Source organism: Aethalodelphis obliquidens, unplaced genomic scaffold (assembly GCF_003676395.1).
Source record: "Aethalodelphis obliquidens isolate GAN/ISIS:26980383/991018 unplaced genomic scaffold, ASM367639v1 scaffold69, whole genome shotgun sequence".
NCBI classification, from domain to species: domain Eukaryota; kingdom Metazoa; phylum Chordata; class Mammalia; order Artiodactyla; family Delphinidae; genus Aethalodelphis; species Aethalodelphis obliquidens.
Window position 1 is genome coordinate 2,105,480 of NW_020838013.1, and position 14,691 is coordinate 2,120,170.

The window sequence follows — 14,691 nt, forward strand, 5'->3', positions numbered from 1 at the left end:
GGCCGCGGAGGAGCCGCCCACCGCGCCCGGCCCCCGCCCGCCGCTCCCGGGCCCGCGCCATGGGGCTCTGGCTGCCGCCGCCCCCCGCGCCGCCGGGCTAGGGCGATGCGGGCGCCCCCGGCGCGCGGCCCCCGCGGGCACCATGAGCCCCCTGCTCCGCCGCTTGCTGCTCGCCGCGCTCCTGCAGCTGGCCCCCGCCCAGGTACGTGCGTCCGCGACAACCCGCCCGCCCGCCGTGCCCTCTCTCAAGGTTGGCGGAAGTGGGGAGGCGCGGAGCGGCCGGGTTCTCGGGGATCCGCGGGGTCGGGCCTCGGACGGGGGCGTCTCGGGAGCCCGGCCTGGGCATCCCCCGGGAGGCGTCCCTCCCCGCCCGCCCGCCGGCCCAACTCCGGGGCCACTCCCCCGCCCCACCCCGTCCCCAGGGCGCAGCCGGGGGCGGGGCCGCCTCGTTGCCTGCAGGACGCGGTTCGGCGCTCGCTGTGCCCCCTCTTGATCTGTGGCCTCGAGAACAAGCCCGGTCCCTAGGCTTGGAGGTTCGACGCTGCCGGCAGAGCGTGCCTGGGGGGTTGTAGCCAGGACAGGTCCCAGGTCCCAGGTGGCCTGGAGAGGACAGGTAAAGCTAGAGTGGCCCCAGGAACAGAGTACTCTGGAAATAAGCCTCCTGACTGCAAGGGCAGAGCCCTGGGGCCAGCGACAGGGCTAGCCCTTCCTGGAGTGCACCTTGGGTCCAGGTTTCTTCTCTCCTGCAGGGCCCGGTCTCCCAGCCTGATGCCCCTGGTCATCAGAAGAAAGGTAATAGTAACAATAGGAACTTTCTACTAACCAGCACTAAGAATCTTTTCTTCCAGTCCTGATTCCAGACTCTGTGTATTCCTCATCTTGTGTAATCACAGTCCTCTGTAAGATGCAAACTCTTATTCTGCCCATTTCACAGAAGAGGAGATTGAGGCAGGGGGGTTCCTGGGTTCTGGATGAACAGGACAGGGAAGACAGATTGGGAGGGCAGAAGTGGGGGCTAGTGGAGGGTGGCTGTGACACGAGAACTAAGGAGAACAGCTTGTGGGCGCAGGGGTAGGGGAACCAGGGAGCAGCTGCAGGAAACCCAGTGGGGACTTAACCCTTACGCATCTGCCCCCAGTGGTGTCATGGATAGACGTGTATGCTCGTGCCACCTGCCAGCCGCGGGAGGTTGTGGTGCCCCTGACAATGGAGCTCATGGGCACTGTGGCCAAGCAACTGGTGCCCAGCTGCGTGACGGTGCAGCGCTGTGGCGGCTGCTGCCCTGACGACGGCCTGGAGTGTGTGCCCACTGGGCAGCACCAAGTCCGAATGCAGGTATGGGGCAGGTGGAGTGTGCCTGGCTGGATGCTAGCGTTCTGGGGACTGAGAGGGTGGCAACCAGAGCCCTGGCTGGTGGGCAAGGTATTCTCATTTCTCCAGCCCATGGAGCGTCCCTTTCCTCTCTCTCTGACGGTCTCTCTCCCTGTTCTCCTGAGCGCAGATCCTCATGATCCGGTACCCAAGCAGTCAGCTGGGGGAGATGTCCCTGGAAGAACACAGCCAGTGTGAATGCAGGTGCCAGCCAGGCCCCACTCCTGAGTTCGCAGAGACAAGGCTTGGGGGGTGCTAGGTGTGGTGGTACACCACAGCGGGGACCGGGTATCCAAGAGTATAGCCGGGTAGGCCTGGGATCTAGGGCAAGAGAGTAGGATGCTTGGCTTCCTGATCCTCTTTTTCCTTGTCTCTGTCTGTCTCTCTTACTTTTCAGACCAAAAAAACGAGAGAGTGCTGTGAAGCTGGACAGGTGAGTCTTGGGCTCTTGCTGAGGTGGGGTTGGAGCCCAGGCCCAGCACCCAGAATGTAATGTGTGGGTGGGGCGGGGGGTGTAAGAGTGTGTCAGGAAGTTGTGGTCCCCCTCCTTCTCCTCCCACTCGTGTTCCCCTCTCCCCTTTTCCTCTGCTTCCCAAGACTATATGCTCTTCCCCAACCCCAGCTCCCGGGAAGACTCTTACTTCTCACCCGAGACATGTTGCTTCTCCTCCTAGGGCTTCCACTCCCCACCACCGTCCCCAGCCCCGCTCTGTTCCGGGCTGGGACCCTGCCCCCGGAGCACCCTCCCCCGCTGACATCACCCATCCCACTCCAGCCCCAGGCCCCTCTGCCCACGCTGCCCCCAGCGCCGCCAGCGCCCTGACCCCCGGACCTGCCGCTGCCGCTGCCGACGCCGCAGCTTCCTCCGTTGTCAAGGGCGGGGCTTAGAGCTCAACCCAGACACCTGCAGGTGAGGAGTCGGGTGTGGCGTCAAGGTGCCATCCTGGAGCAGGTCCCAGTGAGCCTGCTGGTGGGAGAAGAGCCAGGGAAGGGGAAGCTTTGAGTGTGCTGAACTATTGACCAGGCGCCTGCTGGCACTGGGGTCAGCATAAACAAGGCTCACATTCTGATGCGGAGTCAGACACGAGGGCACGTGATGCCAACACAGGAAGTCAAGCCAGGACCTGTGGTGAGGGCCCCCTGACGTTGTCTTTGAGAGGTTAGAGATGTCCTGGAAGACGTGACATCGCCGGGTGTAGAAAAGAGAAAGACAGCCTTCCAGTTTGCAAGGCTCTGAGCCTTCCCAGAAACCCCTGTGGTAGAATTTGTTCCACCTTATGTGCTCCAAGAGGCCAGGGGATGTGGTGGAACGCTGGTCCACCCTTGTCCAAGTTGCTTCTCACCACCCCTCCTTTCCACAGCGGGGCCATGGGGTGGCGTCCTGTGGACCAGGCCAGCTGGGGCTTCCCAGGAGTGTTAGGGGAGAATGAGGTTCACAGAAGGTAAGAAGTGGGTGAGTCTAGAGGAGCAAGGGCTGAGCTGTGCCAGCATGAACAGACCCCTTCTTCCTTTTTCAGGTGCCGGAAGCTGCGAAGGTGATACATTGCTTTTCAAACTCCGTGGGGCCACTTGCCTCGCAGGCCTGCCCAGAGGGCAACAAGAGGGCATCCTGGTGAGAACAGTCCAGTCCCCAAGACCTCAACCTGGGCGGAAGCTCCTGCAGGACCTGGGCCTCTCAGAGGGCTTTCCAACTGCCCCTTGTCTCTCTGAGGCTGCCGTCCAACAAAGTGGACAGAGTTGGATGAAGAGACCTGGAGGCAGCACGAGGGGTCATGTACCATCTTGGGAGAGAATGGGGTCCCGGCTCAGTTTTTAACCACCTTGTGCAAGTGAGCATCTTACAACTGGCTCCTCCGTCCCCTCACTAAGAAGACCCTGGTCCTCTACAAAAAAATGAGAGTTGGGCTTCAGTACAAGAACTGTGAACCCCAGTCCCGATAAAAGAGATAGAAGGAACTGGCTCTGCCTGTGTCACTGTTTGTCACTGTCCGCGCTGGCTGGTTTGGACATAAATGTCTGCGTCACACTGCCTCCTAGACATGGAGCTTAGAGGAGATGAGGCCCAAGGCCCCACAACAGGTCACAGAGCCAGAATCGTGCATCCTTCACGTTCATGTTGTGCTAGCAGGCCCTGGGGAGTCCCTGCCCCTCTGCTCATTACAAGGGTTCCTTTCTGGAAGGAGAGGGCCAGTGAGCTTGAGGTGGGACCCAGATCTGCTGAATGACCTTGGTTGTCACTGCCTCTCATTCTGAGGCTCAGTTCCCACATGTGCCCACGGAGGGAACCGATGATTACTGTGGTCTGGGCCCTTGGGCTCCAAAAAAGAGAGTCACGTAATAGGAAAGAACACCCATCTTCCCTGCCGGGTGACACTCTGTGTTTGCAGCTTTTTGCTCCCGGTAGCTTAACTCGAAGGTCACGCACCTGGTCTGCCCTCACCTCACTCCCACATCCCCGAAAGGGAGGCAGCACCAGAGGTCTGTGGTCGGTGGGCTCCGCTCACCCCAGCCACACGGTCTTCTCCACTCTCACCTCCCTTGCACCTTGGGCTCCCCTCCTCAGGCGCTGCTTGGGACTCCTCTGACCTTTATCTGACCCAGCCCAAGCTCAGTGGCCAGCTTTCGGCCTGTAACCTTCAGTGCCCCTGGGTCTGAGTGATGAGGGGGTGAACTGAAGGGCAACCTTGGGCACCAGTGCTTTGCCCCATCGAGACAGAACATTCATGGCAGAGGTTAAGCCAAAGCAGCTCCCCTAATGGAGGCCTTCTCTGAAGTGTTAGAGGGTGGGGTAGTGATCTTGTTGGGCCCAAACCAAGAGTGGGGTTAAACCAGAAGAGACAATTCCTGACAGTGATTGCTACTTTCAAATAATTTTCTCAGCTATTCTGTCACCCAAAATGCCAGAGCTCAATTAGAGTGAGACAGATGAGGGTTAGGGACAGTAGCTACCACCTCCCAAGGCCATTTAAGCCTGCCCAGCGTGCACACTGCTTCGTATGTGCCTTCTCGCCTAGTCCTCAATTCTGAGTGTTGTAATCTTCCTTTTTCAGTTGAGGAAGTAGGCTCGAAAACTCTGACTGACCTGGGGATTTGACCTCAGGTCGACTCTCTCCCTAACACTCAACTTAGGCTTATCTGCCTCCCAACTGCAGGTTCATTACTTCAATGGACAGATGTTCACTCCTGGGTGCTGTGGTGCCTGGAAATAAGTCCGGTTGGGGAACGGACCCAGCCAGACCATTACAGTCGTGATTCAGGGGTCATTGTGCAGCAGGTAGAGGCAGGCCTGTACACCGGGAGAGAAAAAAGGGAGAGAGCATTCGCCGTGGACCAGGGCCTGGCAGTGCACGTCACTTGCAGCGATCCTACAGGGGCCCTGCGGGGTGGATGTTATCAAGCCCGAGTTACCAGGCCAAGGAACTTGCTCAAGGTCACACAGCCTGTCAATGAGTGGCAGACCCTGGATTCAAACCCAGGGCTCACTCTGAAGCCAGGCTCTTTCCACAGCAACTGAGGATTGTGGATCCTGAAGAGGCTCAGGGGCAAACAGGAGAGGCTGGGGGCGACATAAAATGGTGTCTTAAGACCCCCGCCGCGAACCCGCGCCCACCTGACCTTAATTTCACCTCGACCGGAAGTGCCTTCGGCCCTTTCAGAAGTCACTTTCACCTAACCTTACGGACTACAGAGCCACCGGACCTGACGCATAAGTCACATGGCGGCGCGGGGGGCGGAGCTAGAGAAGGCCGCCCAGGCGGGCGTGTGGCCGCGGGTTTCGCACGGTCCAATGAGGGCGGGCGGCGTGGCCGGGTCTGGTGGCAACAATGACGCGCCTGCGCAGAGACGGCAGCAGGACTGGGGTTGACTCCGGGGGCGCGGCGAGGAGGTGAGCGGGGGCCACAGCCCGGGCTGTGGGGAGCCGGGGTGCAAGGGGGCAGGCTGGATTAGGCGGGGCAGGAGCGGGCCGGGGCTCTGAGTGTCAACAAGGGATAGGTTACGAGGGAATTGAAGGTTGGGGTCAGAGCTGTCTGGGGATGCCGCAGGGGGAGGGTTCTCACGCCTCACGGGGCGGGGCTCCGGGAGTCGGGGCGGGACGTGGAACGGAGACGGGTGGGACCTCTGAGCTTGTGCCAGTGGAAGGCGGAGCTCCAGGGCTGGGGGCGGGGCTAGGACTGGTGAGGGACGGAGGCTGGCCCTTGGAGGAGGAGCTGGAACAGGCGGAAGGAGGAGCCTCGGGTTTGGAGACCGAGGGGGAAGGAGCCCAGGCACTGGGGGCGCGGCCTCAGCCGGTGAGTGGCGCGGCTACAGTTCAGGAAAAGGGGTCTAGTCCTGTCGGGGGCGGGACTACAGGGCCGGGGGCGGAACCACGCCCTCTAAAGGGTGGGGCTAAGGAGCCCAGCGAAGGGGTAGGCCCAGGTAATGGCCCGGGGCGTCCACGCGGGGGCGGTCTCCGTGGTGGCCGTGCCTGGGGGCGCGGTAGGCCGAGAACTCCCCCGGGAGAGGTGGTGTGGGTGGAGCGGGCTCGGCGGCCACCCGACACGGGGCCAGTCTGGGTGCCCCGCAGGCCCCCGAGGGCTCAGAGTTGGGGCGGCGCCTCGGGCGGAGGCACAGGACCAGCCTGGGGGGTACCCCCGGAGGACAGGGGCTCCCCGGAGCCACCCAGTGGCGATGTGTGGGTGCCTCGGGGCCGACCCCCTGCGGCAGCCGCAGAGGTGTGGGTTTGCTGGGCGGGAGGCAATTGGGTGTGGCGTGAATGGGGTCGCCCGGTTGGGGCAACTGCTGCGCAGCCAGATAGGGTTTGGACTTCGCGGAAAGGGACAGGGGGGAATTGAAGAGCAGAGCTGGGGACTGGGAGGGACGGAAGGGCAGGGGGTGAGCAAAGGGGCTGGACCCTGGCTGCTGTGGCCTCCCCTGACCCCCTCCCCCCGCTGCTGGGGTCCTCGGGCAAGCCCCCTTCTCCCTGGACTGGTAAGTGTGGCCGCGGAGCCTGGGGGAGGGGGCGGTGACACGGGACAAGGGGATCCCCAGGGGCAGGCAAGGTACGGTGGGGTGGAATCCTCCTGGTACTTGCCCGTATTCCATGCCCTCCCGTTCCTCTCCCCCGGTTGGTTGGTCGGGGTCTGTCCCCGCAGAAACATGAGGCTGAGCTGGGTCCTGACAGTATTGTCCATCTGCCTGAGCGCCCTGGTCACGGCCGCCGGGGCCGAGGGCAAACGGAAGCTGCAGATCGGAGTCAAGAAACGGGTAGACCACTGTCCCATCAAATCACGCAAAGGGGACGTCCTGCACATGCACTACACGGTGGGTGAGGAAGTGGAGCTTTTGGGGGTGGGTGGGCCTTCCGGGGACCAGAAAGGACTTGGGAGCCAGGTGTGTCTGCCAAAAGGTGGGTCACCTTGGGCAAGTCTCCTCATCTACTTTGCATGATCCTATCTTGCTCTGAACTGTCTACTCCCAGTTGGCACCAGCAAGCAGTGCAATGTACTGTGAGCTGCCCAAGGTTCTGTCCCTTTCTAGGACTATGGCCGCCAGTGCTGTGGGCTGCCACCTTGATGGGAAGAGCACCTGGGGGTGGGGGTGTCAGAGCAGACCCTCCTCCTCACTGGCCTTCCCATGGTCTCACAGGGTAAGCTGGAAGATGGAACAGAGTTTGACAGCAGCCTGCCCCAGAACCAGCCCTTTGTCTTCTCCCTGGGCACGGGCCAGGTCATCAAGGGCTGGGACCAGGGGCTGCTAGGGTGAGTCGAGGGGCCATGGCTGTGGTCCAGGAGGTGAACTGTGGGAGGCAAGCTCCAGGTATGGGGTGGGGGCAGGGAGCCTGGGTGCTGCCACATGCTGAACATGTATTGTCCTACAGGATGTGTGAGGGGGAAAAGCGGAAGCTGGTGATCCCATCAGAGCTAGGTAAGAGGCCCTTCCTGAATGGGGATAGGGAGTTCAGGGTTATATCTACGTAAGGGTGAAGGCTGGTTCAGCCTCTGCACGGATGTCCACTCAATACATTCAATACATGCCACTTCCAAGTCTAGTTGTGTCCAGCAGTGAGGACAGGGCAAGACCCTTGGGACGCTTGGCTCTGGTGCCCACTCTTTGCCCTCTACAAGACCTTTAGCAGCGCCCTCCCAAATCCATTACACCTTCTGCATTTCTGGCCTCGTGCTGGGATGGGCAGAGGCTTGGTTTCAGCCTGGTTGTCTGCAGAACACCTCACTGCCTGGCCATGGCTCACTTTCTTTGTGCATCTCTGCAGGGTACGGAGAGCGGGGAGCTCCCCCAAAGATTCCAGGTAATAAACCTTCCTGCCCCCCATCTCCTGTACCCATTCCATCTCCCTGTGGCCCTGGTTCTCATTCTGATCCCACTTCTCCCCTGCAGGCGGTGCAACCTTGGTGTTCGAGGTGGAGCTGCTCAAAATCGAGCGACGTTCAGAACTGTAGCCAAACTGGGGAGGGCTGGGGGAGAGGCCCCCATCTGGGACCAGACTGTTTAAAGAAAGAAAAAAAACTTTAAAGCCCACGAAGTGAGCCTGTGTTTGTTTGTGGGCCCTGGAGACTTAGAAACCACAGCTTCAGCCTTCCCTCTCCCTCATCCTCCCCCCATCCCTCCCTCTCCTTTCCTGGCTGCAGAGCCTTGGGGTCTAGTAGGCTCAGTGGCACGGAGGTCATGATGGCCAAGCCCTCGGTGACTTGGTGGCCCTTGTCCAGAGGGAAAAAGGAGTATTCCTGCCTGCCAGCAGCAACAACGGCTCCTCCCCACTCCCCAGCCGCTTCCAGATCCTGGTCTGGGAGCCAGCACTGGGGTATCGCCATGGCTTCATGGCCCTCAGGAAGGCCTGCGGTCACCTGGGGAGAAGCTGAGCTGGCAGCAGTTGTAGAGCAGTGTGTCCCCCCTGAAAGAAACCAGGCGAGCCTGTTAACTGCACCAAAGGCGTATCCTAGCTTTATTAAAGGGCCCGCGCCGCAGTCAATATAAAAACACAAAAAGTCCCGTCAGTTTAATAATAATAAAAAACCCCAAAAATGGAAAACTGAGGGGGCAGGGAAGAGGCCCCTGGGCCAGGGGCACGGGGAGCACTGCGCATGGCACCAGGCCTGGCCACAGGGCCCCCCGGTATTGCTGTTGCTACGAGGTTGCGGGGCGATTGTCCTGTGGGAGCCTCCGTTCACCTGGGTCGAGGACCCTTACTTCTTCTGGGGTGTGCTCAGCTTCTGCATGCCCCGGATCTTGTCCAGCAGGCCAGAGATGAAGGCCTGGAGGGAGGGAGGACATTAGGGAGACCAGAACCCAAGATGACAGGACCCCAGGCTCCTCACCCCGCCCTCTGGGGAAACCACCTCCTTACCTCAGTGGGTTTGTAACAGTCAACCAGCAGCTCCTAGTGGGGCATGGGGGGAAAGTATAACTATGAGTCTCAAGAACACGAGCCTAAAGTTCACCTATACCCTCTTCCAAGGCACTGGGGCCACCCTGAGGCACAGGAGATGCCACAGCTACTGAACAGCTAGGCAAGTACCACTGGCCCTATTTGACGGAGCCAGAAGCTGAGCCCAGGAAGGTCACAGAGCTGGCTGACTCAGACCAAAGAAGGCCTGGCTCCAGAGGCTTGCCTACCCACGGGGCAGTGCCTCCAGGCACCCCTCTATTCCCTGCTCCCCTGACCTGGCCCTGCTGCCCTCCAACCTCTCTCACCTTGACCCTGGCAGCTCGGGTATCATCACTCTCCATGTCCAGGAGTTCATCCACGTCAATCTCCAGCTCCGGGTTCTCCTCTTCGGGGGGGGGGGGGGGGGGAGGAGGGAGAGACAAGGGCCTGAGTTGGGAGAGAGGGTGTGAGAGGGGCTCTCTGGCTGAGGCCCCTGCCCTACTGCAAATGAGCCAGCCCTCTTGCCCAGCAGACAGCGGCAGCTGCTCCGAGGAGAAAACAGATCAGGCCTGTGCCAAGGCAAACTGCCCAATGGGGGGGGAGCTTCCTGTCCCTGCCAGTTGGGCACCCTGGGTGCCAGACAGCTAGGGCTGGGGATCCTGGGCTAGGAACCCTGCAGATGTGTCTCCCCAACTTCCGGGCCCCCCATCTCAACCAGAGCACAGGTGGGGCCAGCTGTCCCAACTCATCACAGCCCCTTCCCCTCCCCCAAACACCTGTCACAGCTTCCCAGGAGTGAGGAGGAAGTGAAGGGTGAGGGGTCAGTGGGAAGGACCCAGGCCTGGTAAAGGGGAAACAAAGAGCCCATGCTTTGCTGAGGGAGGGGGTGCCTGCCACCCCCCCCCCCCCCCCCCAGGAAGCATCTCTCCGGTCTGGAGTCAGCTGCATCCCAGGGCTGCGCTAGGGTAGGCAGCACAGGGCAAGCCCACTCCTCCACCCTGCCCCCCGGGGACTGAGTCACCATTTGATCAAGGAAGGAGTCATAGGGTGGAGAACTAGAACCCAGAGAGTGGGCTAGCCTGCCCCCCCATGACAAGATGGAGCTCCAGGTTAGCCCATTAGAATAGGCAAGACCCGTACCACCACCACCCAGGCTAGCTAGCGCCTTTTAACTAGTCTAGGCTAGCAGGCAATAGGTAGATCTCCTTTCCCCGCCAGCCCAGACAAGCCCTGAGTCTCCTGTCCAAGGCAGCAGATAAGAAAGGAGTGACTTAGGTCAGACAAGAAAGAGCATACATTGGAGGCGGGGAGTACGGAGAGCTGGGGAGCGCGCAGAAGCGGAGCGCCCATTGACTCCGGGTGACAGGCGGGCTCAAGGTGGGGTTCCCAGGCGGCCCGAATCGGAACCGATTTTAGGGTGTCGGCGCAGGGTGGGGGACACACCTGGCAGTCGTAGAGGCGAGTGAGCTGCTCCAGGATCCACTCCTCCAGGTTGAGGCGCTTCCGTAGTTCCTTGCGGTCGTACTTGACCGTGACCTTCCCTTGGCGCCTCACTGGGCCCTCGTCGTCCGCGCCGCCCGGGCCCTCGCCTGCAGCCCCAGGGGGGCTCTGAAAGTAGACGCGGGGCCCTGGGCCGCCACTCCCCGGTCCAGGGGCCGGAGCCGCCAACGCCGCGCCCCCTGCGGGGCCGCTGTCCGCCATGGCGGCCGCCGGGGCCACGTGCGCGCGTCGGGCCCCTCCCTGCGCCGCCGCCTCCGGGACGCCCGCCGGCTGGCTCCGGGCCGCTGGCTCGGGTTAGCTCGTGAGCTCGGCTCCGCACGGCTCCGCTGCGAGGGCGGCGGCGGGGGCGCCCGGGGGCAGCTGCAGCATGCGGAGCCCCCGGGCCTGGCCTGGCCGCGCCCCGCCCCCTCCCCGCCGATCCGCCCGCCCTTTGTCCCCCGCGGCCGCCGCCCGAGCCGCCGCAGCCGAAGCCGCTTTCTCTGTCTCGATCGCTTCCCCCGCCCCCCGACCACACCCCCTTAAAGGGACAGTCCTGAAGCAGGCCCCTCACCCCTACCCCGCCCTCGGGCCGGGGCTAAGAGAGGGTCTAGTCCTTAGAGGTTTGGACCTAGCTGTCCGCTATCCCTTTTAAGCTTCCTGCCCCAAGCCCAGGCGTTCTAAGCGTCCGGTAGCCGGATTTGCGCTCCTGCGGGGAACCTAGTGTTCTGTCCTAACTGATGCAAAAACAGGGGCCGTCTGAGAATGGAGGGGAGTGGACACTGTATACAGGACAGAGGTCCGAGGAAGAGACGTGGGAGCCCCCGACTTCTGGGTCCTCAGGCCCTTGGCCAGCGGGTAAAGAGCAGGCTTCTTCGCGCGGACGGACACGTGGGCCGGACGCCCGGGGGTGGAGGAGTGGAGAAGGCGGGCAGGCGCTGCCCAGGTCACCGGACGCCCTACTCGTCGGGGTTCCGCGCCTCCCATGATGGAGGCCTAGGTTGCGGGTGAGCTGAGCGATCCGGGCGGCCTGAAGGGCCAGACCCCAGGCAGCCACCGCCCACCGGCCAAGATGGCAGCGGGGACGGAATTATGGGAAATGTAGTTCCCAGGGTCCCGCCCCCATGGCCGCCCCTCCCCTGGAGCGGAACCGGGTCCGGGAAGCGCAGAACTTGTTTGGAGCGCCCTCGTAGGGCTGGTCTCCACAGGGCGCGGTTCTCTGCACCCCGCAACCTCTGTGTGTACAAACTGAGGCGTAAAGAGCTGGGAAGTGGGGGAGCCGGTACTCACGGCAATAAAGATAATAATAACAGCTGACCCTAATGAGAGTTCCTACGGTCGGTTCCACATAGTCGGTTCCAGCGTGAGGGCGCCTCACTCGCTCTCCGGTAGATCCTCGCCCTGCGGCCGCCTCTGTCCTTCAGAGCTCACAGGCGCCTAATCTGGCCCACCTCTCTTAAGCAGACCGTGCGTCTCATTCCCGCACCTGCTTTGATTTTCCATATTTTTAAATAGTGTCTCTCATTCACTTGTTCATTGTCTGTCTCCCATTTCTCAACTATGAGCTCCATGAGGCAGAGACCTGTCTGGCCCTTGTTTACTGCTGATGCCCATGGCTGAGTGGGCCTGCTGGGCTTCAAACCCACATGGGTCGCGCAAATTACCTGACTCTTGTTGAACTCTCAGCACCTAGGTCAGACTCATAGTAGGTGTTCGATAACTATTGGTTGAACAAATGACCGAATGAAAGAATTAATGGCTTCTTCTGTGCATCCATTTCCTCTGAAGGCTGTGGCAAAGATTAAATAGGAAAGTGCATGGAAGATTCAAGGACTGAACCACAGGGGTTAAGTCACACAGCCAGACAGAGATGGAGCTCAGCTTGTGTACCCAGGTCCCCTGACACAAAATCACTACTCATACCACCGCACAAGGCTGTGCAGCTCTGTTTGGGATGCTTCCACAGACAGCAGGCTGACCCTCTGCAGTCCCAAGCACAGTCTCAGGGTCTGAGAGGCAGTTAAGTCCCAGCCCCTCACAGACACCCTCTCTCTGGATGCCAGAGAAGTCCTCTGCAGTAGATGGAGTTCAGAGAGAGGTTGACACTGGCCCAGGGTCACACAGCTGGTGCTGCAAACTCAAACCTAGGACTGTAGGCTTACCTTGTAGCTGCGGAGAATAGACAATGAGAAGGCGCTGGCTGAGAATGGCGTGTGTGGTGATGGTGGTGGTGGGATTCAGGCCAGGTGGGAGGCCTGGGTAGGGGGCAGGTTAATGTGGCTTGGTGACGGGCTGATACCTCCTCCCTCTCCAGTCCCCCTTCTGGCCTTAGCCTCCCTTTGGCCAGCCTGGGGGGCCAGGGAAGGGCTGACCCTGCTCTTGCGGATTAGGCAAGACCCACTCTTTCAAAGACAGCCCCATCCCCAGCCTGGCCTCTGGCTCTGAGCTTGGCCTGATGGGAGAAGCAACTTACCCACATCCAAATTCCCCACCACACCCCACCTCACCCCACTGGGGCGGGTCTGTTCTTTCTGAACTGGAGCATTGATTCAGGCCTTGGGGAGCTCACAGTTACAAGAGAGGACATACCATAGCTTTTTGTGGGAGTGAAACCTACTGGCGGTGAAGACCTGGGTACCAGCCCCAGCTCTGCACCCCCCAGATGCTATGACCCTGAGCAATGATCTTCCTCCCCTCAAGGCTGGTGTGAAGGCCTCCGGTCATGTCCAAATTTCAGGGGTCCCCTGAGGATTCTCTAGGCTGAACAGGGAAGAGCCAGGGATGCTTTTCCTGACTCTCCCTCTCTCCACCTCCTGTGCCACCCCCAGGGCACTCCCAGATTCCTGGGGCTGACCCCCCTGTCCATCCAGTCCCTTCCCATGGCCGCCTACCCTGTGAACAGTTAGTGCAGATGGACATGATGGCCTGCAGCTGTCTTGGAGGCTGGGGTGCCCAGCACAGAACCTTGGAGTGGAAGAACTGGGTTCAAACCCTGCCTCTGCCCTAGGCTTCGAGGCCCTGGGCAAGTCATTTACCTGCCCTGAGCCTCTTCAGAGGGGTGGATTCTGCTGACTTCTGGTGGTTTGGGGCTGAGGTCAGTGCTCCAAGACCATATCCCAGCCCTTGCTCTCCTGTCTGAACCTGTCATCGCTGCTGCTCTTCATCCTTCCAGCCTCAGGCTGTGGCCTCCCCAGCCCCACCCCTCTTGGGATCCTGGCCCCCCTCCACCAGAGGGCAGCTAAGGCTGCTTTCAGCACCTCCTCAAAGCAGAGGCCCTAGGGAGGGCCTAGGCTGAGACCACTCCCTTAATCAAGGGTAGAGGCCGGAAAGGCTGCCTTCCTTCCACCGTTTACTGCTTGCCGAGAAACTCTATTACCATTACCAAGGCTGCAAGAAAGTGTTCGAGGAGGAAGAAGCCCTCTAATGGGGGTTGCCCTGGCCTCGGGAGACAGAGGGGTGGAGGGAGAGGGGGAGGGGCTCAGGCCCAGGAAACAGGCTCCCATCCTGTTTTCCAAGGAGCTGCTGCCTAGAGCTTCTACCCCTAAGCTCAGGCCCTGGCTCTAGGCCCTGCTAGCCCCCTGGCCCAGAGCTGATCCATGCCCTTTCCTCCTTCCTTCCCCTTGTCCCCACAGCCTGCTCTCACTCCTTAGAGATTCAGCTGTCTACACCTAGGGGTCATCTCATACCCATTTGCCTATTTCATCCTCTGACAACCTCCACCTTCTGGATAAGGTGACTGAGGCACAGAGAGACGAGGTTCTGCCGGTAGACTTGGACCCAAGTCAGCGGGAGCAGAGGCCAATCTCTACCTGGCATGGCACTGCCCAGTGAGACCTCGTAGTCCCTGAGTCTCTGAGGGCTATGGCTCTGTTGCTCTGGTGAGAGAGGACAAGGATCACAAGTCCTGTCCCCCTTTCTTTGTCTCTTCAAGGGCACGGAGTAAAGGCAGGACATAAACTGGCCTTCAAGACAGAGGGCTGCAATCTTCCTACGAAGCTGTGTGACCTTGGGCAAGTCCTTTCCCCTCCTCTGCGCCTCAAGTAGAGATAATAATCACACCCCATAGGGCCTCAGCCAAAGGCTAGGAGATCTGTTAGGTTAGAGTTGGTACCCAACATGGTGGGGATTTTGAGGATGGCCAGTGCCAGGCAGGGCTCCCCTTGGGGGTCTGAGAGCCTGGGGCAGAGGCCTGTAGGGCTGGCTCCTCCTTGACTGACCCCTCCTCCCCCAGAAGCAGCTCCATCTCTTTCTGGGTTTCTAGGTGACTTGGCTGGCCCCTCTGGATGAGTTCTACTTTAAACCTGCTGCTGCTACTGTCTCTGTATTGGAGGGGCTCCCACAGGGGCCCCCAGGCAGGAGCCCCCCCAGCCAAGCCCTGCGGGAGGGGCTGCAGCCCCCACCCATCTCAGTGCCCATGCGCCTTCCCCGCTCCCGTCCCTGGCATGCAGCAGATTTCAGGACACCTGCTGTGGGCCAGGAGT

The 14,691-nt window shown here is 60.8% G+C and overlaps 3 protein-coding genes across 11 annotated transcripts in view; 2 read left to right on the forward strand and 1 right to left on the reverse strand.

Moving 5' to 3' along the window:
• The window catches only part of VEGFB (vascular endothelial growth factor B), a 3,996-nt gene extending 666 nt beyond the window's left edge, over positions 1–3,330 (forward strand). Inside the window, exons 2-9 of one of the 4 annotated variants that reach the window (XM_027090255.1) lie at positions 1–202; positions 750–792; positions 1,139–1,335; positions 1,502–1,575; positions 1,769–1,804; positions 2,147–2,281; positions 2,733–2,813; positions 2,889–3,330. In XM_027090255.1, coding sequence (XP_026946056.1) covers positions 143–202; positions 750–792; positions 1,139–1,335; positions 1,502–1,575; positions 1,769–1,804; positions 2,147–2,281; positions 2,733–2,813; positions 2,889–2,910 — 648 coding nt within the window. In that variant the 5' untranslated portion in view covers positions 1–142 and the 3' untranslated portion in view covers positions 2,911–3,330. Of the gene's footprint in view, positions 203–749; positions 793–1,138; positions 1,336–1,501; positions 1,576–1,768; positions 1,805–2,045; positions 2,282–2,732; positions 2,814–2,888 lie in introns of all 4 variants that reach the window. The other 3 variants (XR_003429436.1, XM_027090253.1, XM_027090254.1) reach the window with 3 other exon arrangements.
• Positions 3,331–5,069: 1,739 nt separating this feature from the next.
• FKBP2 (FKBP prolyl isomerase 2) lies at positions 5,070–7,887 on the forward strand. 6 transcript variants are annotated; one of them, XM_027090236.1, is made up of 6 exons: positions 5,070–5,257; positions 6,504–6,672; positions 6,997–7,109; positions 7,229–7,275; positions 7,622–7,657; positions 7,747–7,887. In XM_027090236.1, exons 1-6 carry the CDS (start codon positions 5,196–5,198, stop codon positions 7,806–7,808), a joined length of 489 nt encoding a protein of 162 aa, XP_026946037.1. In that variant the 5' UTR covers positions 5,070–5,195; the 3' UTR covers positions 7,809–7,887. The 6 variants fall into 6 exon arrangements, with proteins under 6 accessions (XP_026946037.1, XP_026946038.1, XP_026946036.1 ...); XM_027090237.1 differs by lacking the exon at positions 5,070–5,257 and adding an exon at positions 5,288–6,339; XM_027090235.1 differs by lacking the exon at positions 5,070–5,257 and adding an exon at positions 5,288–6,083.
• Positions 7,888–8,281: 394 nt separating this feature from the next.
• Positions 8,282–10,618, reverse strand: PPP1R14B (protein phosphatase 1 regulatory inhibitor subunit 14B). The gene is given in 6 exon segments (XM_027090256.1): positions 8,282–8,621; positions 8,714–8,746; positions 9,061–9,144; positions 10,178–10,459; positions 10,461–10,567; positions 10,570–10,618. Coding segments are annotated over 6 exon segments (609 nt in total). The 5' UTR covers positions 10,604–10,618; the 3' UTR covers positions 8,282–8,552.
• Positions 10,619–14,691: the final 4,073 nt, after the last annotated feature.

What these genes read in the sequence shown, in the direction of transcription:
- FKBP2 (XM_027090233.1), top strand. Translation starts at nt 5,791, where the DNA reads ATGGCCCGGGGCGTCCACGCGGGGGCGGTCTCCGTGGTGGCCGTGCCT. An exon ending in TCCTGCACATGCACTACACG is followed by an intron (nt 6,673 to 6,996) that starts GTGGGTGAGGAA and finishes ATGGTCTCACAG; the next exon opens with GGTAAGCTGGAAGATGGAAC. An exon ending in AGCTCCCCCAAAGATTCCAG is followed by an intron (nt 7,658 to 7,746) that starts GTAATAAACCTT and finishes TCTCCCCTGCAG; the next exon opens with GCGGTGCAACCTTGGTGTTC.